This window comes from Mesocricetus auratus, unplaced genomic scaffold (assembly GCF_017639785.1).
Source record: "Mesocricetus auratus isolate SY011 unplaced genomic scaffold, BCM_Maur_2.0 Super-Scaffold_100125, whole genome shotgun sequence".
Classification (NCBI taxonomy): Eukaryota; Metazoa; Chordata; class Mammalia; order Rodentia; family Cricetidae; genus Mesocricetus; species Mesocricetus auratus.
Genome location: NW_024429248.1, coordinates 820,561 through 847,910, shown reverse-complemented (window position 1 = coordinate 847,910; position 27,350 = coordinate 820,561). Strand labels below are relative to the sequence as shown.

At 56.6% G+C, this 27,350-nt stretch overlaps 2 protein-coding genes across 5 annotated transcripts in view; one reads left to right on the top strand and one right to left on the bottom strand.

Moving 5' to 3' along the window:
* Window positions 1-18,021, bottom strand: part of LOC101831911 (SCO-spondin) — a 56,817-nt gene extending 38,796 nt beyond the window's left edge. Inside the window, 35 exon segments of the mRNA XM_040736833.1 lie at window positions 60-291; window positions 369-460; window positions 1,553-1,789; window positions 2,200-2,421; window positions 2,816-3,049; window positions 3,459-3,628; window positions 3,716-3,809; window positions 3,905-4,054; window positions 4,398-4,507; window positions 4,639-4,766; window positions 4,930-5,126; window positions 6,038-6,137; window positions 6,139-6,173; window positions 6,468-6,654; window positions 6,656-6,725; window positions 6,936-7,030; window positions 7,138-7,327; window positions 8,364-8,601; window positions 8,806-8,971; window positions 9,117-9,218; window positions 9,220-9,345; window positions 9,425-9,597; window positions 10,219-10,336; window positions 10,757-10,901; window positions 11,184-11,424; window positions 11,564-11,735; window positions 12,019-12,171; window positions 12,499-12,578; window positions 12,706-12,864; window positions 13,530-13,629; window positions 13,718-13,959; window positions 14,328-14,507; window positions 14,679-14,761; window positions 15,175-15,357; window positions 15,605-18,021. Coding sequence (XP_040592767.1) covers window positions 60-291; window positions 369-460; window positions 1,553-1,789; window positions 2,200-2,421; window positions 2,816-3,049; window positions 3,459-3,628; window positions 3,716-3,809; window positions 3,905-4,054; window positions 4,398-4,507; window positions 4,639-4,766; window positions 4,930-5,126; window positions 6,038-6,137; window positions 6,139-6,173; window positions 6,468-6,654; window positions 6,656-6,725; window positions 6,936-7,030; window positions 7,138-7,327; window positions 8,364-8,601; window positions 8,806-8,971; window positions 9,117-9,218; window positions 9,220-9,345; window positions 9,425-9,597; window positions 10,219-10,336; window positions 10,757-10,901; window positions 11,184-11,424; window positions 11,564-11,735; window positions 12,019-12,171; window positions 12,499-12,578; window positions 12,706-12,864; window positions 13,530-13,629; window positions 13,718-13,959; window positions 14,328-14,507; window positions 14,679-14,761; window positions 15,175-15,357; window positions 15,605-15,654 — 5,254 coding nt within the window. The 5' untranslated portion in view covers window positions 15,655-18,021.
* Window positions 18,022-18,099: 78 nt separating this feature from the next.
* Znf467 (zinc finger protein 467) lies at window positions 18,100-26,511 on the top strand. 4 transcript variants are annotated; one of them, XM_005087161.4, is made up of 5 exons: window positions 18,100-18,578; window positions 20,588-20,663; window positions 21,289-21,402; window positions 22,196-22,309; window positions 24,668-26,511. In XM_005087161.4, exons 2-5 carry the CDS (start codon window positions 20,630-20,632, stop codon window positions 26,179-26,181), a joined length of 1,776 nt encoding a protein of 591 aa, XP_005087218.1. In that variant the 5' UTR covers window positions 18,100-18,578; window positions 20,588-20,629; the 3' UTR covers window positions 26,182-26,511. The 4 variants fall into 4 exon arrangements, with proteins under 4 accessions (XP_005087218.1, XP_012981523.1, XP_005087219.1 ...); XM_013126069.3 differs by having other exon boundaries at window positions 18,100-18,666; XM_005087162.4 differs by lacking the exon at window positions 18,100-18,578 and adding an exon at window positions 18,874-18,999.
* The last annotated feature ends 839 nt before the right edge of the window (window positions 26,512-27,350 follow it).

The window sequence follows — 27,350 nt, the reverse complement described above, 5'->3', positions numbered from 1 at the left end:
CCCCCTCTGTCTCCAGGACCTACTGCCCCGTTCCCCCTCCCAGGTGTCCCGTCCCTCACCAGGGCAGGCCTCCGTGAAGCAGGTCTGTGACTGGTGCTGTGGTCCTGGGCAGTTCTGCAGCACCGGGAGACTGGATGGGGAGCATTGTCGACTCCGACCCTGTATGCCAGGCCCGCAGGTCTGACTGCATGGCTCCCATGGGCCCCAGGAGCCCCAGGCCCCACAACCCTGCTCTTCCGGGGAGGGCTCTGCTTCATTTTCCAGCCTGCAGTCTGGGTTCCCATCACAAACCTGGAGAAGCGACAGGTTCAGGCTTCTGGCTAGGTGTACAAAATCTGAGCCTACCCAGCCATACTTGAGATTCTCACCTGCAGGAAATCAATGCAGGTGCCATTCGGGCAGGAGAATTCTGGGCAGGGGACCCCTGTCCCGTTGGGGCCTCCTGGGACTGACGGCCCCTCTGGGGAAGAAAGAACAGTTAAGTAGGAGTGAAAATCATCTCCTAGACTACAAGAGTGTCCCCAGCAAGAAAACAGTATCCACACCACAGCCCAGCTCATCCTTGCCCTGGAGACAGTCAGGGACCCCATCACAGAAGCGCTTAGAGTTCAGGCACAGCCATGGAGTCAAACCACAGGAGAAGAGGCCATGGCATGAGGGCAGTTGGGTGGGTCCTATGGATAAGAAGTGTCCTACGGCACTGCTCCCACACCGCCATCCTATCCCCGAATACAGACCAGCAGGGAAAGCCGGGATATTAGGAGGACTTGGGTAAGAGGCATAGTTCTGTTCTGGATCAAAGAATCCTTTAGAAGGGGTTTAAGAATAATCCTGGAGAAAAGTAAGGGCCTGTGGATGGTTTGATACCCTCTCTGGTGAGGTAGCCAAGGAACAAAGGGCTTTTTTTTTTTTCCCGAGACAGGGTTTCTCTGTGGCTTTGGAGACTGTCCTGGAACTCGCTCTTGTAGACCAGGCTGGTCTCGAACTCACAGAGATCCGCCTGCCTCTGCCTCCCGAGTGCGCCACCACCGCCCGGCTATGAAGGGCTCATTTGTGAGGGCACAAAGAGTTCCACTTGGGTGAGTTGGGAAGAAGCTGTGGTTGGGGAAGCCTCCAAACAGACCAATTCCCCCCATGCCCTCAGCCATCACCCACTGTCTTGTTTCTTCTTGCCCAAAAATGAGCAGACAAAAGACCCCCTTCCAGCCTGGTGGTGGTGGTGCACGCCTTTGATCCTAGCACTCGGGAGGCAGAGGCAGGTGGATCTCTGTGAGTTCGAGGCCAGGCTGGACCGACAGCCTCCAAAATAGAGAAACCCTCTCTCGTAAATACCAAAAAAAAAAAAAAAAAAAAAAAGACCCCCTTCCTACTCTCCCACGGGCCTGCAGGGGGACGCAAAGACCTCTAAGGACAATTTTATGATAAAGACCAAAGAAACACAAAAATCAGTCACATAGGCCCTCTCTAGCTGTGCACCATCTGCCACAGCAAGGGGGCCAACGGCGGCACTTGAGAAAAGGGAGGTGCACAGAGTGAGGTATGTGACTCTCACCGCAGGCTTCGGCAACCTCATCTGAGCCATCCGGGCACTGCGGCACGCCGTCACATAGCTGTGCTGGGGACACGCAGTACGGGCTGTGGGCACAGGGCGCCTGGTACAGCGTGCAGGGCCCACCACAGCCAAGCTCATCACTTCCATCCGGACAGTCTTCTTCCTGGTCACAGCGCCAGCCCTGAGGAGTGCACTCCCCGCTGCTGCACTGGAATTCAAAGAGGCCGCAGGGAGACGCTGCAGCGGTAGGTGTGTTGGTTAGATCATCTTCGGCTCTGCTGGTCCAGCTCACCCTCACGTCTCCTTTGGGGCTGCCCTCTAATTTCAGCATCCCTGACTTCTTCCCCGAGCATGCCCCTTCCCAATCCAGTCCTGCACATCTTGTGTTTGACTGCTTTTTTTTTCCTGCAAGCCTTCCCCTAGTCCCTAACACGTCCACTAGGTTCTCCTTCACATGTTCAGAGGGTGGCCCTGAACACCAGGAGACAAACCTGACCTTCCATCGCTCTCAAACACTGAACACGTCATTCCAGAGCCTCCAAGCCCTGGAGTCTGGCGCAAATGCTTCCCTCTGGTATACTCACCCATCCCTTTCTGGGCCGCACAGGCTCCCAGCTTTCTTACCTTATTTATTCCCAGAGACTCACCAGGGCTGGCACTGCCCGTAGGACTTGAGGCTGCATTCAGAGAGCTGGCGGAAGGGCTCTGCCAAGCGCCAGCAGGGGGTGTGGGCAGAGAAGGCAGAGGGCAGTGCCCAGGTGCCTCATCAGCTCCCTCCGGGCAGTCCCAAACTCCATCACACAGCTGCATGGCCCTAATGCAAGTACCGTCATCACAGGGTACTTCTCCAGACGGGCAGCTCGCTAGCCCTGCAGCCAGAGGAGAGGCGGGGATCCTGGGACTTACCCCTTCTAAGGCTTACAAAAATGTATGTGTCTGTGTGTCTGTGGAGGTAAGCGGCACGTGTGCAGGTGCCTGTGGAGGCCAGAAGAGGATTCAGAACCCCTGGAGCTGGAGTCACAGGCGGCCGTGAGTGGCTCAATGTAGGCGCTGGGAACCGATTTCAGGTCTTTGACCACGGAGTCACCCAGCCCCTGGGTGGATCACCACTTTTTCTATTTCTTTGGGGGTATCTCCATTCAGTCACCACCTTCGTGAGTGGGGATGGGGCATAGAAGGGGATGGATACTCAGGGGCCTTCCAGGATCTGGACCCCTGGGAGGGGGTGCCTAGTGGACTGGAGGCAGGGCAGAGACTCCTCACCCAGACAGGACTCCTCATCCGCAGCATCCGGACAGTCAGGATGACCATTACACAGCAGGGCGGGCGGCAAGCAGCGACCGTCGGCACAGGCCAGGGAGCCATGGGGACATGGGCACCCCTTCTCATCCGTGCCATCTCCGCAGTCATCCTGCCCGTCACAGAGCAGGGCCAGGGGCAGGCAGTGGCCAGATTGGCAAGACATCTGTCCCTCCCCACAGCCTGAGGTGGCACAGCCTATTGCGGGGGAAAGCGGGCAGGTTCAGGATGCCGTGCTACCGAAAGTCCGGGCCCAAGAAAGACCAGAGCACCCTCCCTGCCCCTCAGTCTTCACTCATTAGCTCCTGGCAGGGGAAGCAGCAGCTTAGGGAGCTATCCTGGGGGACAGATGCTGCAGCTTCAACAAACTCAGTTACCTGTCCTTGTTACCGCCACACACAGGTAAAAAACAAAACAAAACAAAAACGCTAGCTGTGCGGTGGTGGCACACGCCTTTAATCCCAGCACTTGGGAGGCAGAGGCAGGCGGATCTCTGTGAGTTCGAGGCCGGGCTGGACCGGCAGCCTCCAAAACAATACAGAGAAATCCTGTCTCGTTAAAAAAAAAAAAACCAAAAAAAAAAAAAACAAAAAACAAAAACGCTTACCCTCTTCATCCGAGCCGTCGCCACAGTCATCCTGGTTGTCACAAAGCCACTCAAGAGGCACACAGTGCCCGCTCTCTCTGCACGGAGCCTCCTCTTCTGGGCAGCCAGGTTCCACCTCCTCACAGAGGACGCCATCACCTCCACAACGCCACTGACTTTCCTGACACGTACTGGGCACAGTAGGGGCCTGGCGTTAGCCACACATCAACAGCGTGTCCAGTCCAAGGGCACAGGCTTCTCTCGGGCCTCCCACTCACCAGTTCCCACAGCCTTTCTGCAACACAGTTCCTGGTGGGAAGAAACTGCCACCCCACTCACAGGGACAGGCGGTCAGCTCCACACAGGCTCCCCCTGAAGCACAGAGCATGGGATTCAGGGACAAAGGAATCCCAGCCATCACGCGCGGCCTTTACCCAGCCTTAGTGTCCTCTCTCCAGCAAACACACCATGCAGCAGCGTCCCCTCGGGGCAGAAGCAGCCTTCCACACAACTGATGGCCTGGCAGTGCCATCTGGTCTCAGGATGACGGTCATGACAGGTAGGGGGACAGGCAGAGCCACAGGCTTCATATACTTGACCTCCTTCACACTGCAGGGCTGGGTGGGGAGAAGGGGGGGTCTGCTCACTGAGGCCCCAGGAAGCAATGGCACAGGCAAGCCAGCTTCAGTTGACACCCAAGGAAAGCACAGGATACATGCTGGAGACCTTTACCAAGACTACCACCACCCCCCCCCAAAAAAAACAAGATAAAGGATGCTAGAGCCCCGCCCATCGGTCCTTCTCATGTTTGGTTCACTAAGCCGTTTCTAGCAACGGGGTGAGCATTCAGCTCACACTTGGACCTAAGGGACCCAAGGGGCCAGCTGGTGGGACAGGAGAAGCAGCACCTTCCGAGGGGCTCGACTGTACGGCAGGACGGAGAGGGTAGGGCACACTCACGGCAGAGTTCCTGACTGCGCCAGCGCACGTGGCGTCCGCGCCGGGCACACTCATCGGCGTAGGCAGCAACGGCTGAGCAGAGGCACTCGCAGTCGCCCCCTGTGTCACAGCTGCGGGGCGGAGCCACCAACCCCAATCGTCATACACACACACACACACACACACACACACACACACACACCCGCTCCCTACCCACACCTCAGCATGCCCACAGCACCCACCACCCCTCAGCCCTCCGTACCCGCAAGCGTCGTACACACACCACTCATAGTGCCGCTGTGGGGGCACCTCTGTGTGACACAGGGTGAAGATTGTCTGCAGTATCACCCCACAGCGGGCCTGGGCCCAGTTCAGCCGGTGGGCGTTCACCTACAACACAGGGTGCTTCTGTGAGCCTCCCTGCCTCCCCCATCTCTCTCTCTCTCTCTCTCTCTCTCTCTCTCTCTCTCTCTCTCTCTCTCTCTCTCTCTCTCTCTCTCTCTCTCTCTCTCGTTACACCCCTGCCTCCCTCTGGCTGCCCTGCCGTGCTCACTGTACAGGGGTGAGGCATGTCTCCCGGCTCAGGGCACAGGGGATTGAGGCGCCAGGAATGGGCAGTGAGCTCTGCTGTGGGCTCCAGGACTCCTTGGCGGCTCCGCAGGTCATTACTGGCGTCGCCGTCGAAGTCTCCACACAGCCCAGCCACACGACCGTGGAGGTGGGGGGACAGCCGTACCAGCACCCGGGTGCCTGGTGTCATTATAAAAAGTGACTTTCAGGGCCCTCCGCTGGGCTGGGGGCAGAAGGACACTTGGGTGTGACAGCCTCTCCTGCACAGGTGTCCCCGCCCATCAGAGGTGCTGATTCCCTCTTTTGGGTGGGGATAACTGAAAAGACCAACATCTGGGAGCCACGTAGGAATCTAGTTTCCTAAGTACAACTAGATTGAGAGACGCAAAATCCCCAACCAGCCTAGCATTCGGGTGGCTTCAGAATGCGATGAGAGGCCCTCATATCAGTGGCAAGAAGCTCCAGGCTAGCCCAGCAGAGAGGACCAAACGCACACAGAGTTGTTTTGTTTTCCTCAATTCCTCATTAACAATTGCACTTCTAAGATGCCAACTGCGCCTTAGCAGCGAGGTGTCAGCGGGTCTATTTTCATTTCTTCCGAAAACTCGATATTTTCTAAACGCTCCTTTGGTAGGGCCGTCATATTTGTAAAACGAAGGAAAACACAGCTATGAAAATATAATATGGGTCCTGAGGCCTTAAGTAAGAGTACTGACTACTCTTCCAGAGGACCCGGGTTCAACTCCCAAGCACCAACACAGCAGCTCACAACTGCCTGTAACTCCGGTTTCAGGGGATCCAGTGCTCTCACACAGACATGCACACAGGCAAAACAGGAATGCACATAAAATAAAAGTAAATAATTTATAAAAGAAAATATAATGTGGAAATTTCAACCAATTTCAGGGGCTGTAAGTTGGGGGAGGTGCCCAGAAGGATGGGAGACAGCGAGAATCTTGGCCTGAGCGTTAATACTGTAAATCCGTCCCAAGTAGGCTGTCAGGGGCCAGTCTCAACCTCAGAGCTTGACAGGCACTGGGAAGAAGGGTTTGGGGGAAACCAAGCTACCAGTGCAAAGGGCAGAGCCTGACCTCCATCCCAGAGCAGAGTGAGACCTAGGCGTGTTGTCAACAGCAGGAAGATGCCGGCATGGTGCAGGCTCAGCCCGGGGCCTGTATAAACTTTGGGGGGGCTTTATGCTCACTCCATTCACCGTTACTGCCTGGCCTGGAGAAGAGAGGGTGTTAAATTTAGCCTGGGCCCTGAGAGGCCTTCCCAGCCACCCTTCCAAACTTTCTTTTGCTTATTTCCCTAGGTGAGGTTGGGTGGGTCATAAGGCTTCTCTGGGCCTCGATTTTCCAGGGTTCCGGCTCCAACAAAGCCCACCATAAGAACAGCCAAACCCAGGGAGGAGCTGAGAGGGAACCTGGGGCCTGGCCGAGCTGAGGAGGTGTGGTGCTACACTGTTGTGCCTCCCGCCCTCTAGAAGTACCACAGCTGCCCTTGATAGGTCACAGCCACCTCTAAGCATGTGCACAACGGTGCTGTCCAGGCGCACAGTCAGTGCTTTGGTGCAAGTGAGGCCACTGGTCCCACACGGCAGGTTCTGGATGGAGACACTGAAGCGGCCACCAGCCTCTCTCACAAGCAAGTACTCGCAGGCCCCAGGAAAGGTAAGGACCAGTCCATCGAATGTCACATAGTGGGGGGGCTCCGGATGCCTGGCACCACCCACTGCACCGATGGCCCGTGCAGTGCCACCGTTGGCCCTGGCAGACACTGTGGGCAAGAGATAGAGGACAGCGTCACCAACGACAGCCCAGACAGACCCCGGGTGCCAGGGATTCTAGAAGGCTCCCGGCATCTAGACTACTCTGGATGTGCTGCCCCATCTACTATTCCAAACCCCTTTAGCCAAAGAGGCACGGTGTCTGGGGGCTTCAAGGGTCACAAGGTCATACGGTAACAGGTGACAGTGACCGGGCATACCAAATGTTGCAATCTTCCTGGATGGTGGCGTTGGGTGGGTACCATTGCCCATTGTGACGACAGGGACAAAGATCGGGAGGCACACAGCGCTTGTCCTAGGTGGAGAGTGAAAAGGCTACTTTGGGCAGCTAGGGAGCCCGGCAGGATCCTTGTATAGGGAGGGCACCCTTGTTGCCTCATGGGTCCCCTTCCCAGGCCTCACCAGCAGCACGGTACCAGGGGGACAGACGCAGCCATCGGTGCTCCCAGCTAGACAGGAATGGTTGGAACTGAGGCTGTCACAGGTGAGAAGGCAGGAACCAGGGGCATAGATGAGCTCCTGGGGGCAGAGTGCCCTCCTTGGGGGACAGTGGTTAGAGGTGCAATTCCAAAGGCCCCTCTCCTGGCAGACACTGGAGAGGAGGGAAGATAGAAGAGGCAGGCCCAGCATGGGCTCATCTGGCTATCCTAGGCCCTAGTCTGCCACAGTGAATCTCAGGAACCTAGATACTGAGGATCCCTGCAGGCATCTGGATCCTCTAATGTCTGGTAAGAGCCCAGCCCCAGTTCTAGAGACTGGAACAGCTCAACTTCCAATACCCTAACCTCCAGGACAGGAGGGCAGGCTGTTCAGGAAGCCCACATGCCTGGGATCCACAGTCCCCCTTCTGTCTGGCCTGTTATTGACTCCCCTAATGCGATGACTAATCTTGACTGCCCATTTGATGAGATCTGGAATCCCCTGGAGACAGATCCCTGGGCCCGTCCATGAGGGATCTTCTAGACTGGGTTAACTGACCCGTGGAGACCCACCCGGACTGGGTAGCGCCATTCCACAGGCTGAGGTTCCCAAGCTAAAACAAAAGGGAGAAACTGGGCCAAGGACCAGCATTCATCTTCCTCCCTGCTTCCTGTCTAAGGACGCAATGTGACCGGGCACCTCCTGCCGCCATGACTTCCCCACCATGATAGACTGCATTTCTTTGCACAGTGAGCCAAAAGAATCACTTCCTCCCTCAAGCTGCCTCTGGTCAGGTTTGGTCACAGAAGCAAGAACAGTGACTAAGACATTTACCACTTGTCCAAGCAGCAGCAGGGATCCACTTAAGTGCCCTGGAGCCTGCCGCTGCCTCCTTAGGTATAGACCTCATCTTTCCTCCCCTGTAGCAAACTGTCCACGTATCTGAGCCCCACTCTCTTCTCATCTACCAGGTAGGAATTGCTTTTCACTCCCTACTCTTTGTTAGACTATAGGTAGGAAGTAAAATCAACACAATAGGTAGTGGGCATGGAAGAGCTTCCTGAAGCTGACAATGCCCGGGCACTGGGGAAATCCCAGCACCCCACCATCCCCCTCCCCCCCGGCAACCCAAGGTGACCAGGCCTCAGCACAGCTAACCATTCTCTCGAAAGCTCTTCCTCTTTTTGTCCAAGGGTGGCAGTTCTTACCAGTGGCTGCAGTCTTCCGTGGTGGTGATGGTGCCAAACGTGTAACGCCGGCCTCCAAGCTGGCAGGGGCACATGCTGGGAGACACACATTGACCCTCGGGGTCCCACAGCAGTCCTGGGGGACAGTTACAACCAGCCACACAGCTGCCAAGCTCTTTACACTCTTCTGGCTCCCCACAGTGGTGACCACACACCGGGGCACACTCCTGGTATGCCTGGCCACCAGGACACAGGATAGCTGAAGAACACAGGGACACATGCAAATCAGAAGCCTCGCCACCCTGTCTGAACCTCAAGTCCCTCTGCCTCTGCAGGAGAAAGCACCAAGCAACAGTCTGGCAAGGAAGGAGTTCCTCCCTGCTCCGACTCCCCCCCAGCTGGGGAGGAGGGTACTGGGAGAAGGAGGTGAGGAGCCCAGGATTGGCTGGGTGGAGAGACTCACGGCACAGCGTCTGGTTCCTCCATTGCAGCAGGACACCCTCCTGGGCACAGCGATGTGCATAGGCAGAGAGCACGGAGCACAGACAGTTCCTGCCAGGGGCACAGCCACACACAGCCTCCAAGCACCGCAATCGGAATGATTCTCTGTCTACTAGCTCGTGGCACATCTTTGGGCACAAAGAAAGGGTCAGTTCTTTCTTCATGGATTCCATCCCTTTGGGAGCCCAGTGCTGCCTCCCTGTACCCTTGACTCTCTTGCGTTTTGGGTCCTTGATTGATCTTATAGGCAGAGGAAGGGGGACACCTTAGTACCTTAAAGGCGGGGCCGTGCAGGACGGCACAGGCTGCCTCTGCAAAAGGGAGCCGCTGGGCGTAAGTGCTGCAGGAGGACAGTGGGATGTTATCCATCGGGGGGGCACCTTCCATCGCCTGACACCCTGAACTTGCCAACAAAGGCGGCGACGCTGGTCTCTATGTCGCCAGCCGGTGTCAGGAAGTCATCCTGCTGTCTCCAGGTGAAGGTTCCACATAGACCCTGCACCTGAGCCACGGAAGACACATAAAAGTGAGATCCAGTCCTACTTAGCCTAGCCCAGACATTCACTGGCCTCCTAGCATACCTGGTAGGCATGACGGGGGTCCAGGGTGATGTAGGCTGCAGGGTCAGCCACTCCCCAGAGAACCCGGGCCCCAGGCCAGCGCAATAGCAGGAAAGTGGAAGAGGCATGGGAAACATTGAAGCCCTCAGCAATCCAGGGCAAATTTACATCCTGCCCATCCACCAGCACAGCTCCTAGAAGAGAGGTCTGACTATGTGGTAGGGAGTCTTTGGGAGGATGGGGTTGCAAGAGGGGAAAGACTTGGTAAAATGGGATGGCATGTGTCTAGGGAGGGGTGTGGGAGCCACTAGTGATCCCTGGAGGCCCCTGGACCTACCAGAGACGACCATTCCTGCCATAGCTCAAGAACCCCACATCATCATGCATTTTTGCATATTCCCTTTGTGTGTGTGGTCAATGTGTGAGGAGCTGGATAAAGAAAGCCAGCAGCAGGCCTGGGCATGGCCGAGTTGGAGGGACAGCACAGAGAGGGGCCAGCCTCAGAGAGGGGCCAGCCTCAGAGAGGGGTCAGTCTCAGCTGCTCATGCACAAGGCCTTTCCAACTCTGTGGCTTGTATTTACCACTTAAGACCTGCAGAAGATGTCTTGGAAAATATCTTTGGGATAGTGTGTCTGCCCCGTGATGGGAGCACAAAGCAGTGTAAGCAGTTAGGTTCAGCTGCAGGAATCTAGAAGGGATGGTTATTGAACTCCAAAGAGGGTGTGTAGAGGGCAGGTACAGGTAGGGCTGAGTTCGCAGAGTAAAAACAGTGGACAACAGAGAACAAGGGCCCCACATTAGACAGAGCTGCTACCTGAGTATCTGAGCTGAATGTGGGTGTTCCCCAGGAACACAGAGAGGGCATGGAGGCAGCTCCCAGTGTCGCAGGCCCCATGCTCCAACGTAACCAGCAGCTGGCCTTTCACAGAGTCCTGGGGCAGACAAGGTAAGAGGGGCGTGTAGAGAATCCACGAGGAAGGCCCGGCAGTGTGATAACTTCAGCTCCCACTCCACACAGGTGCTACCCAACTTCTAGCCAGACAGATGCTGGGAGGCAAGGGGCTTAACCTCACCAGGGACCGACACGGGTGAATGGGTGTGAGTGCATGTTGGTGTGTGTGTGTATGTGTGTGTGTGTGTGCGTGTGTGTGTGCATCTAAGGTGTGTGTGTGGGCGGTATGCAGGTATCCATTCTCCTGCCAGCATTGCTGTCCATCTCTCCTTGCAAGGGGGCCTAGGTTTCACCTATTGCTTTAATGGCTTGTTTACAGTCCTCTCCCCCTCAGGACTCCCCTGTGAGGGCCCCCCCACCCTGACAAAAACCCTCTCCTTGAAATGGGCTCTCTGCTCACCTGTACCAAGCTGTAGTGGCAGCCTGGATTACCCCTGAAGGAGAAGCTCCGCCCATCAAAAGTGAGGTAATGCCCGTCACCGCCCACTGCACACTCAGCAGGGCACAGGGCCTGGGCACAGTGCCAGCGGCCATCCTGGCATACGCTAAAGGCACAGAGGGCGGGACAGGGCACCGTGGCATCAGATCCATCCCAGAGAGTGGAACTGGACACGAACCAAACCCAGCCCATTGGTTCTTCCCCCCCCGGCACACCCACCACCATTAGAACTGGATAGTCATTAATCATGCCAGAAAATGTCACAGGCCACTGGGTGGGGAAGTCCCAGAAGGCACCGGCTGTTTGGAGGTGCAGATCTCAGAGACGGCATAAAGAAAAGCTATCAGAAGAGTGCTACTACATGGCCCACTAGAGCCCAAAGACACACCAAGGGTTGCACAGCTGGTTCACAATGTCGCCAGGGGCGTAGCGCTGGCGTCGGTGGTAGCAGGGGCAATGGGCGGCGGGCACACAGTGGGCGCCATCCCAAAAGAGGCTGTCTGGGCACTCACAGCCACTCACACACTCTTTCCCACAAGACCCCTCCTCTCCCTGGGCTACTGCTGAGCAGCTGGGTGGGCAGGAGGAGACGCAGTCAGAGTAGAGCTGACCCCCTGGGCACAGGCGTTCTGTGGGAACAAAAATGGCCCGTGAAGGACTGGCCTCGGAAACCCAACAGGTCATGGGAGACAGCGGGGGTTGGCGGGAGGGCTCAGGAACAGGCCACTCAGGGATTTTGGTTAGTTTGGGGAGGCAGACCCAGCATACCACAGAATCCAGGCTTCCTCCAGCGAACATAGATGTGCTGTCTGGCACAGGCCTGGGCATAGCTGGAGAAGGTGGCACACACAGCTTCCGGCTGCCCCCCTGGGCCCTTGTCTGCTCTGGCTCCGATACAGTAGGCAAAGAGGCAGGTCTCATGGTACTCATTCGGGGGAACCTGGAGGGAAGGGCATTTGACTTTCCTCACCAACGTCTGCCTCCTCTTCCGTTGCACCCCAACTCCGAAACCAAACGTAATGAGTGCCGGAAGGGGCCTCAACGGCCCCAAGAGCAGCCCTCTTGTTCTCGGAAGTAAAGCCAAAGAGAGGAAGGGGTGCCGTGACCGAGGACCTAATGCATCTGATGGCAGGATCAGGTCACCAACCTCTCCAGCAGTCGCTAGCCCCTGCAGAATCGTCCCCCCCCCCAGAGCTGGTCACCACCTCCACCCCCACCCATACCTGGGTGTGGCATTGCCTGAATGGATCCTCCAGCAATTGGTGGCATATATCCTGGGCTTGAGCTCGGAGCTTGCCAGCTTCCAAGTCTGTTTGTGTACCTCGCAGGGCACCCTCACAGCCCTGAGCCATCTCCACTGCATCCAGACACCCAGGCTGTGAGGACAGAACCAGGCCAGGAAGCATTGACAGGGCATTAGCCAGGAAAACAGGAAAGTGATTGCTACCCTCATAGCTTGCCTCACTGTCATGCCCACCGGACCTCATTCTGGGCCAGGGATGGACGCAAAGTGACAAGCCCAGGCCAGAGAAAGAGGAGCCAGGGTCAGTCAGCCCAGACAGAGCTGGCCCAGTGACCACATCAGGAAGGACCCCTAGGTAGTCATCACACAGCAGTTTCCAGGCTCTGTATGGGACCCAGAACCTGTGTTCTCTTCCTGAGGACCCCAGAAAATATAGTGGGAAGGTAGGAAGCAGTCTCACCTCATAGCCAGGGAGCCTCCATGAATTCCCAAAGGTGGCAGCTAGCATAGCCAGACCCCCTTCTGGCTCCACAAAGTCATCTGAGGAAGATTGAGGTTAGTGCTAGACCTGGAGTCCTATGTCTTTTCCCATCCATCCATCCATCCATCCATCCCTCCCTCCCTTCCCCCTCCCCCCCCTAGCCACACCAAACCATACCATACATACCCTCTGGCTGGCCATTGTAGAGCCCACAGAGGCCCTGTGTCCGTCCCCAGAACTCATGGTCCACGGAAATGGAGATGGAACTGGACCTGTCCAGTCTCACAACAACCCCTAGGCCCCCAGAGAGCACCAGCCAGTCCCCCTGCCACTGTAGGCTCATCCCTGGGAAGAGGACAGGGCCGTTCAGTCTCAAGGGTCATACATGCTCGCTCTCATCACAGCAGAGCCTAAACAGCCTAAGGAAGCAATTCACACAAACTTACAAGCTGCACTGTGGGTTTTCCTGCTGGGACTACTATCTTGGGAGAGTAGACTACAACACACACACACACACACACACACTATCCACGCCACACATATCCTATATACACATTCAGCTCACACCGCATATATGCATACAATACACATACCTTATACACAGTCCACGCACTGCAACCCACAACATGTACCACGCACCCCACAGTATGCAGACACGCATGCCGCACCTCCACACAGACAAAACACGCACGTTACACACAGACTCACTCCGCCCACCCGCCCATACCATACAGACGCATTCACACTTAACCCCGACCCCGTATCTCAGCCGTGACGAGACTTTTCGTGGGGGAGGTGGGGAAACTGAGGCTCAGGACAGCTGAACAGAGTGACTTGCCCAAGCCACAGTTGGAAGGCAGTAGGGAGCGGGTGAACCTCGTGCCTTCCTGACCCTCAACTTTCAAAAGCTTCCCAACAGGACTCGGGGGGAATGCAGCAGCTCCGTCCCAGCCTGCTACCCTGCCCTCGAAAGTTGGCAGACCACCCCAGAGGAGGGAAGGAGACCTCACCGTGGAGCAGCCGAGGCTCCCCAACAGGCACTGGCTGTCCCCTCACAGAGACCTCTCCATCTTGGATCAGTATTTCCTCCGGGCCCATCATCACTTGAACCTGAGAGCGAGCGGTGGACCAGATGTGTTAACTCTCCACCCTGCCATGTCCCGACCTCCCCTGGGGGTCATCTCTCTCCCTTCCTCACCAGCCAACAGTGCCCAGACTGGGGACAGTGGACCCTCGGTCTGAGGTGGACAGCCCAGGTGGAATCCACAGCACCAGCCAGCAAGTAGGTACACTGGCCCAGGAAGTGGTAGTGACGCCCGTCAAAGGTTTGGTAGTGGAAGCCGGACCAGGTGGAACAGGTGGCTGAGAGACGCTTGCTCCGGCTCCAGAGCTGGCCCACAGCTCCTGCCAGAGGCAGGAGGGCTTCAGAGGAAGCATTGCCTGGATAAGACACATCGCGTGTGAGCCTCTAAATGCAGGGACAGAGGTTAAGGACATGGTTCCTGGCGCAGCAGGAGATATGACAGCAGGGTTAGGGACCATAGGAGGAGCCAGGGCTTGGTGGAAAGGTCCAGAACTCTTATTTTTTTTTTTTTTTTGGTTTTTTACGAGACGGTTTCTCTGTATTGTTTTGGATGCTGTCTGACCAGCCCGGCCTCGACCTCGACCTCACAGAGATCCGCCTGCCTCTGCCTCCCGAGTGCTGGGATCAGAGGCGTGCGCCACCACCGCCCGGTGGCCCAGAACTCTTCAGGATAGGGTGAGGGTCTGGATATGACCGTCTCCCATATTGGAGGCTGCAGACCCACCTGGGTGATACTGACCAGAACAGCTGAGGCACATCTGGGAGCTGCTGTCCCACCAGCTGAGTCCCGAGGGTTGGGCACAGCATTCTTCCAGGCTTCCCGCCGAAGAATTAGTTGAGCCTGCTAGAGGTTGGCACTGCCGTGTGACAAAGCAGCGGCCTTTGGGGCTGGCTTGGGCGAGGGCTGTGGTGGAAGAGAATGGGGCACACCCAACCTGTCATCATCTGGACGGTCTGGAGAGCCCAACTGGACCTGCTGTGTCCTGGGGCAGTCTGTAGCCTCTGCTACACCACAGATGAGCTTCCCTTTCATGCCCATTACCCCAGAAGGTGCCCATCCTTCTTGGGTACTTACCATCTGTACAGCGAGGACCCCCCCATCCTGGACAGCAAGCCCTCACCGTCCGGTTCCAAGCAGCAGGCCGGGTTTCTGGGGGTCTGCTCGCACCATACAAGGGGAAGCAGGAAGAGACGTTACTATTAAGCCAAGTCCCACCACAAGGCAAGACCTAGGACCTTAGGTCTGGTCAACTATTCCGAGGGGTCATGTTAAGTAACTCTCCCCTCCTGGCCTTAACTTCTTCAAACGAAAAGTTAAGAATGAATGCTGGGAAGCATCCCGGGGCAGAAGGAACAAGTGGCATACCTCTCCTTGCCATACAGTGCCCGTCGCGGTCCTGTTACCCACCCGCACCATCTCTCTCCACCCTCCCTAGAACCCAGCTGTAACCTGTTTCCCAAACGCCTGCTGCACCAGTCCCTCCCGGGGTCCTCCCCCACTCTCAGGATATCCAGCCATCACTTTTTCCTTTCCCCACCAGCAGACAGCCCAGGTTCTGACCCTCACTCACTTGTAGATAGCACAGAGTCCAAGCCCTGGGGGCCTAGTGGGCCCTACAGGGCCACCCCAGGGCAGGTCCAGCTGCCAGCCTAGACGGATATAACGGTACAAACTGGTGCAGGGTACCAGGTCCTCCCGACGAGGAGTTACTTCCTCTTCTACGTGGATGGTCTCCGTGTGCTCACACCACCGCCTGTCCAGGGGTAGGGGAGCACAAGTACCAGCATTGTCCCCTCTGACACCAAGAAGTTCTGTACTATGAATCCAAGCTATCCCCACCCCCACTCCACCCCCAAGGGCTGCTGGGAGAGGTACTTGAAGCAAGGAGGAGGTTAAGGGTGGGTTGAAGTGCTGAAAGAAGAGTCTTGCATCCCAGAGGGTGTGTCTAGGCATAGGCAGGAAGAAGAATCTTACTGGGAGAGCCCCCATGAACTACTTACCCATTAGTCAGAGCCCATAGCATCCCGAAGAGAAGGGCGGGGAGCAGCATGGCGTCCCACCCACCCCAGGTCACCTTTGGGAGGACCTGAGGCTTGGACTTGGGCAGTGCTGCTGTAGGAGACCCGACAGGACAACACTGGTCCCCTGCCCCGCACTGAGGTTTGATGCAACCCAGAGGCCAGTCTGTTCAGGGCTCTTCGCAAGGGGGAAATTTTATTCCAGCTTCCTGCCTTTGGGTACCAGCTGCCCAGAACCAGATTGGACCTGCCTACAGCATCCCTTCAGAGGCCAACTCTCCCTGGAAACAGGTCCCATCACACCCCTCCCAGTGTGTGTGTGTGTGTGTGTGTGTGTGTGTGTGTGTGTGATGGGATTACAGCTAGACATTTTGAGCCACCCCTGGTTTTCTACACTTTCAAGCATTACTAAATTAATGTATGAATGTGGTCAAGGCATGTTCCTCTTCTGGGCATCTGCTTCTTTACCAGTGAAAACTTCAGGGACTTCCCAGGGGGCAGAGATGGGACTCTTTGAACTTACACAGGTGTGAAGAGTTTTCTGAGGGAAGGCCTTCCCAACCTTCAAACACCGCAGGCAGGGCTGGAGCGATAGCTCAGGGGCTTAGAGCACCTGCTACTCTTGTAGAGGACCCAGGTTTGGATCCCGGGACCAGCACAGCAGCTCAATCACAACCATGCACAGCTCTAGCTGTTCCAAGGGATTCAAAGCCTCTCCCAACCTCAGCAGCAGCAGGCACACATGTCACAAACAGACATATATGGAGGCAAAGAATGCATAAAATAAAACCACTGCCTTTATTATTGGTGTTCCTTTCCCTGTTCCTTCTCGGGCCAGGTACGCAGGAAGAGAGAGAGCGGAATGCTGGAGCACCAAGTGTGTGGAGACAACCTGACAAAGTAAACCAACCCTCTCCTCACGGGGCGGGGGGGAGTCAGGGTTTTTTTGGGGGGGTTATCTGTACAAGGTGGTTGGGGCCATTTGGTCACCTGTGGTGTTTCCAAGGGTCCCAAGACTTCATCCAGAACACTGAAAAGATCTAGAAAGATGGGAAGGGGAGAGGGGTGGTACAGGACCAGGCTCCTGCTCCCCATGCCCCAGGTTGGAGCTGAACCGAGCCGGATGGGATAAACCCAGTGTCCGGTTCAGAGGAGGCAGCTGCAGGCTCCACAGGCCAATCCTGGTTACATCCTGGTTACCAGTAGACCTCCAAGGCCACTGGGACTGGAATGCAGCTGGACCTGAAACTCTGAACCCTGAAATGAGGTCCCACTGGGCACCCTGCATGGTCAGTCCACCTGGTACATCACAGCTGGCCTGGATATTCCTTCTTCTGAGCCTACTATTGGGCCTGGAGCCCAAAAAAAGGGGCCCAGTACAGTCCTTCTAGTTGCTTCCAGATAACTAGTGTTGGTGCCTGAGAGTGGATTTCAGCTCTCAAAGCCCATTCTTGCACAGGCAGAGGCACACACACTCTGCTCCTAAGCCACTTTCAGTCAGTGAGCATCCAGGTATTAGAAAAGCTTTTTCGTCTTGAGTTGATAGGACCTCCTGATCCTTCCCATCTCCATTGATTGGTCCAGACCTCACTCTAACCATCCGTAAAAGTTGAGGACACCCCTGTTGCATCCTGTTAAGGCCTGCCTTGGGTTGCTGTGTCCTGATTCTACAGGTGTCACCAATCCTCCATAGCCAGGGACCTTGTCCTGTCCACGAGGACCGTTCATTGGCCTCCTCTTCTCAGACTCTCTCCCAGCTCTCTGTTCTGCAACTTGACTGACAAGGGAAGCTTGGACCGGGGAGAAATATAACTTTGCATCTGCCCTTTTCCCTACGGGGGCAGGCAGACGGGAAGTGGGAGCCCATGGGAGTTTGCAGAAAGATCAGGGGCATGGACTAGCCTCCTGAATTTTTGTTTCAGGATGGAAGAGGGGAGGGGATCTCAGGAGCAGAGGTGGGTGAGTAAGGCCTAGGAGTACATGCACTCATGAGCAAAGACAGACTGTGAGAGAGGTCTGGGGAGAGAAGTCCAAACCTAAGGCCAGGATTTCTTTCCCACGGACCCCTCCCGAGCCTCCGCCCAGCCTCACTCCCCGCAACCTCCATGCCTGCCCAACCCTCTCTGCCCCGGACTTGGTTCAACTTCTCCCGTATTTTCCATTTTGTGATCCCTTGCTCTCCCAGCCTGGTCCCTAGTCCTCAGCCCCTGCAGCGGGATGCCATCCTCCGGTCTGGGTAGATCCTGGTGGAGAGTTTCCCTAACCGTTTCTCCCAATCTCCGCTGGCCAGACGGTCTCCCGGGGGACCGCGGCGAAACCACAGACTCGGCTGGCACTGCCGATTTTGAAGACAGCAGTGCACACACTACTCTCCTCCCCAAACACGCCCCCTCCTCTCCCTGCTCCCCCCAACTCTTCACCACCACCGCTCCGTTCCGCGCTCCACCTTTCCCCAGCTCCTCCCTCCAAGGCTGAGAGCACCCTCCCTCCCAGCCCGAGTGCCCTTCCTCTCTAGCCTCCTGTTCTCCTCTCCCCTCTTTCCCTTCGCCGGTCCTAAGCTCCCACTTTCCGTCTCACCCCTCTAGGCATCTTGCCTTCAGACCGTCACCTGCACTCGAGCCTATTGGTGGTGCACCTTCCGCGACCGGTCTCTTGAAAAACCCTGGCCCCTACCTACCTACCTCCCGAGTCTGGTGCCCCCGGGGCAGAGCGCTCCTGCTTCCCGGGTTCCTTCCCCCATCACCCGCGACGCTGCCCCACACCCTCTCCCTCCAAGTCTTTCCTTCCCCTCCCCGCGAAGTTTCAGGGCTGTCAGTCCCGGAGTCTTTCGGGCAGCCCGCACCCAAGCTGCAGGCAGCGGGCGCCATTGTGCGCACTCGGCCCGCCTGGGACCGGAGGCCCCGAGCGCCTGGGTCCCCGACGCGGGCCGCGGCACCTAGGCGCAGGAGCCCGCCAGGTAAGGACGTCGGAGGCTCCCGGGCAGGCGTCTCCCGCCCGCCCGCCACCCAAAAGGAGCTCGGCGGACGCTTGCAGGCTCGCGGCAGGTGACAGCCCCGAGGGAAGGGGCGCGCGGGCGGGAGTGTGGGGGGAGGGGAGGGGCGGGAGTCAGCAGGAGGGAAGGGAAGGGGGAGAGGAGGGAGGGTCCGGGAGCCGAGGGAGAGCCTGGAGGGGAGGGCAAGGAGTTGGGGGGGGAGAGGCCCGGTGGGAGCAGGTGGGAAGGGGGAGGGAGGGAGAGGGAGGGGCCTGCCTGGAGGATCCCGAGGAAGGAGTAGGGTTCCTCGGCTCCGGGGTGGAGGGAAGGAGGGGATCCGGCGCGCAGGGGCAGGAAACGGGCGCACGGGGATGGGGGCCCGCTCTGGAGCGAAGGACGCTGACAGGTGAGCCTAGAGCAGGAGCAGGGGACCGGGACCCCGAGGTCTAACGGGAGCGGGGATGGGGAAATGGGGGTGTGTGGTCAGGAGAAAGAACTCCGGAGAGGGTGAGAAGTCAGTGGGGGAGCAGAAACGGGCCACCGGGGCCACCGAGAGGGGGGTGTGTTAGGAAGGAAGGGGGGATGGGGAAGGGGCAGGGCTGGGGAAAGGAGGTCCTGAGGGCGAGAGATTAGATCTGATTCCCCCCTGGGGTGTGTGGGGGGGGCGTGAGACCTGGAAGCTAGGGAGCAGACTGGGAGGGGGAGGGGAAGGAACAAGGCTGGGGACGGGGAGGGGAGGGGAGAGGACGGGGAGGGGAGGGAAGCGGAGCCCGAGCTTGCAGGGTAGGCAGAGGGGGGAGGGAAGGGAGGCGGGGGCCGCTGGAGAAGGGGGGGGAAGGAGAGCCGCGGGAGGGAGGGAGGGAAGCCGAGGGGAGGATGGTGTGGGGGAGGGGGGTAGGGAACCGAGGCGAGGAAAAGAAGGAAAAGAAACCCGAGTGGGGGAGGAGAGGGGAGGGGAGGGGCAAGCGGGTGGGGGAGAGCAGCTGAGACGGGGAGGAAGGAAAAGAGGAGGGGGGGAAGGAAGGGAGAGAGTGTGCGGCCCGGGAAGGGGGCGGCGCGCGGAGAACTAGGCGGGCCGGGCACAGGAGGGAGGGGGAGGGGAGCGCTTGCCCGAGACTGCTGGGAGGGAGGGAGGGAGGGAGGGAGTGGAGGGGTCAGGGAAGGCGGTAGCTGCTGAGGGCCGATTCCGAGGGGGGCCCCAAGGGGTTGACCCGGCGGGTGCACGCCAGGGAGGAACCAAAGGGGCGGGGCAGTAGGAGGAGCCCCAAAAGGCAGCCAGATTTGGTGGGGAGAGAGGGCGGAAGACTGAGGGAGAGGGGAGGGGCAGAGGGAAGGCTGCCAGGGAAGGGGGGGAGGGGAGTCTACCGAAGGAGGGGCAGAGAACCGGTTGGAGGAGGAGCAGGGAAGTGCAAAAATCGGGGAGTGTCCTGACCTATTGTGGGGGTGCCCTAGCCTAGTTCGTTCTATGGGGGGTTGTGTGGCTTTGGGGTAGGGATTTTAGGGAGGGGAAGTTAGAAGAGTCATTTACTACCTCTGCAAGGACTCTCTGTTCAACAACCCCCTCCCCCTCAATTCCTAAAGTGACACTACTCTCCAAGGCTGGCTTCTGTTTGACTAGCTTCTGCTGTGATGGCTGGAGGTTCCACGTGAAATTTCCCGCTAGCCACCTTGGTCTCCCTTGCTCTCAAGTGGTCCCTGTACTTCCCCAGGCAAAAGACACAGTGGGTTGTAAGTGCCTGCTTAGGGCCTTGGGGATAGTTCTAGAGACTTGGCGGGCAGGGACAGGGACTGATGTGTGTAGCTAACCAGAGTTTGCAGAAAGCTCCACGTCCGTGTCATTGTCGTTGGGAACCCACCTTCAGAAGGCTCTGCTCCAAACGCAGTTTCCCCTGAGTTCCCTCACCTTTGCTTGGGATGTCACTTTGGTGCTCTTGAGACAGCTGAGACCTAGGTGGAGGCTGACAGGAAGAGTCTGAACAGGGCTGTCTTTTTAGGGTCTGTGGCCTGATCACCTAGGAGAGCCACTCCTGGTGGACATGAGAGAGACCCTGGAGGCCCTGAACTCCTTGGGTGAGTTGGGGACAAAGGAACCAGGAGGGTGGGAGTTATTAGGCATACATGGTATAGCAGTGCCATCAGGGAATTTACAACCCTGAACCTTTGGGGGTCTGGAGAGATAGACATCTTTGTAGCTAACCATCATGGCTATACTAGCCTGTCTGTATGCATGGGATTCAGAGAATGGAAGCTAGAAACAGCAAAAAAACCTACTACATTTACATATTTACATACTTATTTATTTTGTCTGTCTTTATTACATACACATGTATGGAGGTGATGACAGTTTTCTGAGTCTTATCTCCTGCCATGTGAGCTTTGGAAAGCAAATGCAGATCAATAGGTTCGGTGGCAATTACCTATACCCACTGAGCCATCTCCCCAGCCCAGCACTGAGATTTAAATTTTTTTCTAGTTCAAAACATACAATTTCTTTCTTCCTCTCCTCCCCCCAATTAAACTGGGAAAAAAGAAACTGAGGTTAACAACTGGCCAGGCTGTTGGGGAGCTTGGGCAGTCCTTTGTCCATGCAGATGGGAGAGATCCCCCTTCCCAAGCCAGCTGGGGAAGTGCCCCATCTCTGATACCACTTCAATGCTGGAAGTTTCATTTGACCTCATCCCTCTGCCTCTAACAGGATTCTCAGTGGGACAGCCCGAGATGGCTCCCCAAAGTGAGCCCAGGGATGGGTTCAATAACGCCCAGGGCAAGATACCATCTAGGGAAGAGAGCACACTGCACTCATGCTCAGGTAAGTGGGGACAATGGAGGTCTCGGGAAAGAATATCCCTTCTTCCACAGGCCATCTATTAGGCACCTACTCTGTGCTGGATGCTATTCGGAACATTTGGGACCCCTTAGGCACTGAACAGACCTGGGTCCCTCCCTTCAAGAGCTTAATCTCAGAGGGGGTAGCAGTCAGCCAGCAAGAAATGTAGACATGGTTAAAGTTGTAAACCACCTTAGAAAATGGAAAGTGAACCGGGCGGTGGTGGCGCACGCCTTTGATCACAGCACTCGGGAGGCAGAGGCAGGCGGATCTCTGTGAGTTCGAGGCCAGGCTGGACCGACAGCCTCCAAAACAATACAGAGAAACCCTGTCTCGTAAAAACCAAAAAAAAAAAAAAGAAAGAAAGAAAGCAAAAGAAAATGGAAAGTGCTGTAAGAGGGATAAAGCAAAATGAGGCGGACCTAGATGGCTGCCTCGTAGGATGAGGCAGGAATGCCTAAGGCAAATCTAACTTTATTTCTCACTATTCTCCTCTCCTTTCTCCTGGGAACTGGGAGGCCTAACTGCCCGGTCTTTTTCTTACTTCCACCTCCTCATAAAACACACACTCCAGAAAACCCTCACAGTTGTGGCTCTTGTCCACCCTTAGCCCCTGCTTTGGCCACTGGGAATTTGCCTCTGCGGGTGTGACATAGGATAGAGTTCTTTGGATGATGAGGGGCGGGGGCTCAGGCTTGCTTCCTAGTACCAGTGGGGACTGTCTTCCTTCTGTGATGTTTCGGGAGTCCTTGGGGGACATCTTCTTCTCTTCCAGGGCACGAGACCCCTTGCCAGAAAGAAGGCATGCACACAGAACAAGCTGAAGCTCCTTGCACGGGCAGCCAGGCCTGTACCCCACAAAAGGCGGAGCCTGCGGGCTCTGTCCCAGGTGAGGCTTCCTGATGCTGTAGAATCAGGCAAAGGGAACAGGGACCAGGCAGGTTCCAGGGCTTCTCTCTGAGGAGATGGCAGGTGCTCCAGGCCCTGTCCCCTCTCCTCTGTAGACCTTCAGAGCTCCAAAAGGAGTTTCACATCTGTGGACAGTAGGATGGGAGCAGAGGGCACCAAAGGGAAGTACATCTCATTTTAACTCACTTCTAGAAGTCCCAGCTTCCCTCGCATCTCCCCCCAGTTCATACATGCTGTTGCTCTCTTGGATTACAATCGCCACAAAGACGCAGGGCACTTATGAGCTTGTTTGCTGCCTCTGCTACGCGTGCTCCTTTTCCCAGACCCCTGCTGATCTTCATGGTACCAAGGGTCCCCAGTCTGTAGTCATTAGCTCTCCTCTCCCATCCCTCAAGCAATCACTTCATGGCCCTACCCATCACTTCTTAACAGTCATCGCTGCTTGCTTGAACGGCATCGCTTACCCAACAAGGATTTATCATTTAGTGCCTGCTGCACAAAGTTGTTGGGTGTAGCGGGAAAAGACAGGGAGTCTAGCTGCATAGACCTGGTTTGCACCCTCGTTGTGCATTGACCTGCCGAATGCTCTTGGGTAGGGTGTGTGTGTGTGTGTGTGTGTGTGTGTGTGTGTGTGTGTTGGGGAGGTGCTGTGTTCCCTTCAGGGGTGGTTTGTTCACCTATCACCAGGGTGACCGTAACCTCACTTACGGCTGATGTGAAGCTCTATGACACTGCATGCACACTGCCTCGCCCATAGTTGGCCTCAAATAAACGGTCAGAGAGCTGATTTTTGTCAGACCACATAAAGACACTTTGTTATTGGACACAAACTTAGAATTCAAGATGTCTCCCATCCAGAAGCTAAAATGTAGCCGGGATGCCGTTACTGTGAGGCAGAACAAATAATCAACAATACACAGTCACTGGGTTTTTAATTAAGCACAGAAGCTAATATTAACAGTAATTGCTATAGGAATTTACCATCAGGGAGCCCTATGTGCTGGACGTGTCAAAAGTGTGGCTTTGTGTACTGCATTGTGATTGAGAAGCATAGATTTCAGCTGTTGCAGTCAGGTGGGGGAGGGGGAGACATTCTTGGTTGAGAAAAGACTTCCAGGCTGGAAGCAAGGAAGGTGATATGTGACAGGTTGAAGAGCAGCAGCAGCGTAGTGAAAGACAAAGCCTCACACCTGGATGAGGGAAGCTGGGGTAGGTGTGTGGGAAGCTCGGTGCAGCTAGAAGCTATGGCTGATTCTGGAGCAGAGGAGTGGCATGTAGAAGAGAGAAACTAAGAGGATAAGCAGACAGTGATTTGGAACCAGTGAGTTAGATACTGGGAGGGACTATAATCTGTATGTAATATGATCAAGGCTCAGGCTATGACAGGCTTTCAGGGCCAGACAGCACTCAGATCATGTGGCTCCACAGTTCTCAGGCAAGATTCACTGGTTCTGGTGGGGGTTGGGGGGTTTTAAAGGAAAGAGGACAGATTCCACTGCATGCATGAATGCGTTTCGTGAGAGTTCCCTGGGAGCTTGAATCTGCCCTTGGGCTGAGGCTCCCCTTGAGGCCTCTCCAAGCTTCCCCCAGGAGTGGATCACTCACCACTCCCCCCAGCCAGCAAGCTCCAGTCTGCTGTCTCCTCTTCCTTGTGCCTTGATCCTGTAAAAAAAAAAAAAAAAAAAAAAAAAAAAAAAACCAGGCTCTTTCATAACGGGCCTTCCCAGTCCACTACTGCGGGAGGAAGGGAGCTGGGTTGTGGGTACCCGAGGGACTGCAGCAGCGGAGGGAGCATCCGAGAAGGCGGGAGGGAAGCACAGGTGTGCCCCGGTCCTTAGGGAGGAAGCAAAGGAAGAGGCGCCAAGGTCCCAAGGGCATCCTGCCTCCTAAGGTTAAAGTTAACAGGGGTGCTGAGCCTGAGAAACTGCTTCCAGGAAACCTGCTAGTCCGGATGACCGGGGGGCGGCCTCGGGACACTGGAAGCCCAGAGAAACCTCCAGGACAGGAGTGGGCAGCAGTCCTGTTTCTGGAGGGAGCAGCGGGGAGGGTGTCTACTCAGGATTCCAGAAAAAGTTCCTGAGGGGGAAGAGCTGGCCGGCCTGAGAGGAAGGCCCCGGAGGGGCAGTGCTTGCCAGCAGCATTGGCTGCAGAGGGAACAAAGGATGAAAGAGGACTTTGGGGGTTTGCTGAGTCCCAGGAAACCTTGTGTGGGGTACAAAGAGGAGCCAGACTGCAGGGATACTGAAGTGAGAGTCTACTGGGGAAATGAATGTGCCCATGGACGGGCTTTCAAACAATTCTTTTTTTTTTTTCTTTCTTTCTTTTTTTGACTGTTCAGGGGAGGAGTGGATGATTCGGAAGGTGAAGGTGGAGGATGAGGACCAGGAGGCAGAGGAGGAGGCGGAATGGCCCCAGCATCTCCCCTTCCTTCCCAGTCCTTTCCCGACTCCTGACTTGGGTCACCTGGCTGTCACATACAAACTGGAACCAGGGACTCCAGGGACTCTCGGTGGGCTCTCACTGTCCGGGTGGGCCCCGATCCCCGAGAAGCCTTATGGCTGCGAGGAATGTGAGCGACGTTTCCGGGATCAGCTAACTCTGCGACTGCACCAGAGGTTGCACCGGGGCGAGGGTCCCTGTGCCTGCCCGGATTGTGGCCGCAGTTTCACGCAGCGCGCCCATATGCTTCTGCACCAACGCAGTCACCGCGGAGAGCGTCCCTTTCCGTGCTCCGAGTGTGACAAGCGGTTCAGCAAGAAGGCCCACCTGACCCGCCACCTGCGCACGCACACAGGCGAACGGCCTTACCCGTGTGCCGAGTGCGGCAAGCGCTTCAGTCAGAAGATCCACCTAGGCTCACACCAGAAGACCCACACCGGAGAGCGGCCCTTTCCCTGCACTGAATGCGAGAAGCGTTTCCGCAAGAAGACGCATCTGATCCGCCACCAGCGCATCCATACCGGCGAGAGGCCCTACCAGTGCGCCCTGTGCACACGCAGCTTCACGCATAAGCAACACCTGGTGCGGCACCAGAGAGTGCACGATGCTGCTAGCCGCACCCGGTCCTCTCCGGACTCAACTGCCTCTCCCCAGTCTCCCGCCCCGTCCCCTCCTGGGCCCAAGCCTTTCGCTTGTTCCCACTGCGGCCTGAGCTTTGGCTGGAAAAAGAACCTCGCTACGCACCAGACTCTGCATCTCACCGAGGGTCGCCCTTTTGGGTGCGATGAGTGTGCACTGGGCGCCACCGTAGATTCCGCCGCCACGGAGTCAGAACCCTGCGCTCCCCACGCTCCTGAGTGTGACCCGGGTTCGGGGCCCGCGGCGCCCCAGCACACCCCCTCCGGTGAGCGCTCCTTCTTCTGCCCCGACTGCGGGCGCGGCTTCGCTCACGGGCAGCACCTGGCCCGGCATCGGCGCGTGCACACGGGCGAAAGGCCCTTCGCCTGCGCGCAGTGTGGCCGCCGCTTCGGCTCTCGGCCCAATCTGGTAGCCCACTCCCGGGCCCACAGCGGTGCCAGACCTTTTGCCTGTGCGCAGTGTGGCCGCCGCTTCAGTCGCAAATCTCACCTAGGCCGCCACCAGGCAGTTCACACGGGCAGCCGCCCTTATGCTTGTGCTGTCTGCGCCCGGTGCTTCAGCTCCAAAACCAACCTGGTCCGCCACCAGGCAATCCATACGGGCTCCCGCCCCTTCTCCTGCTCGCAGTGCGCTAAGAGCTTCAGTCGCAAGACCCACCTTGTGCGGCACCAACGTATCCATGGCGAAGCCACCCTCCCAGCCTCAGCCTCGACCCTCTCAGCTCCAGCCTGGCCCGGTTCTTCCGAGGTTGTGCCGCCTCCAATCTTCTTCTAAGCGGAGTTCTGACCGGTATCCTGCCTTCCCTAACATTTGGGAGACTCACGCCCAGAGACGTCGTGGGCTTTCAACGCTCAGACTTAGGCTGCTGGTGAAATACCAGGGGCACGTGTCATCAGCCTTTCCATAAAGTTGAGAACTCTGAAAAAAACCATACTTAGCTCTTGACAGCCGTGATAAAGAACACGGAGAGAACTCTTAACATTGGAAATCGGGCATTTCTGGGGGGAATCAACTAGATCAAGGGGAGACCGAGCAGGAAACGGCTACCTGAAGGGAAAGAATAGTTATTTATGTTATTGAAGTTCATTAAAGTTCAAATCTGAAGTTCTGGAACTGTTAACTGAGCCAGGGGTGGAAAACCTGACTTGTCACTTACCAGCCACCTCCTGTCAGTCCAGGGAATTTAAGCTTAGCGGGCTGGCTTGCTCTTCCCAACCAATGTGTAATATGCCCAGATGCCAAACAAACTCTCTCTCTCTCTCTCTCTCTCTCTCTCTCTCTCTCTCTCTCTCTCTCTCTCTCTCTCTCTCTCTCTCTCTCTCTCCCTCCCTCCCTCCCTCCCTTCCTCTCTCTCTCCCTCCCTCTGTCCTTCCCTCTCTCCCCCCCCTCTGTGTGTGTGTGTGTGTGTGTGTGTCTCAGAAATTTGGCATGAGAGGAGAGAGGAGACCAGAGAAGGCAGAGGGGGCAGGCTGTCTATTGTCTGTTCTCATGGGCTCAGCATTGTCACTCTAGTCGCTGGGGCTCTGTCCCTCCTGTTTGAAGCCCTTCAAGGAGCTTCCCAGAAGGCCCCTCACCTGCACCTGCCTAGGAGGTATGAGAGGAGGCGATAAAGGTTGTTTCTGTATCACACTTTCCATCAGTTCTGTCGAGGAGTGCTCGAGTCTGCGACTGTACACACCCAAGCTGGGGCAGACAGAAGCACTGGGACTGACTGACTCGTTGTGAGGGGAAGAGCAGGGGGTGACGGGGGATAAGTTTGAAGAGAACTAGTTTGGATTTGACCTCTCCTCTGCCTCATGGGGGACTTGGAAGGAATCCTTTACTCTTCCAGGACTTCAGTTTCTCACTAAAACGAAAGCTGGTGTTGACCAGGGCTGAGACCCCTTTCTTTCCTATTAACAGATTACCAACGCCATCCCAGGCGGCTGTCTCCTGGGTGCTAG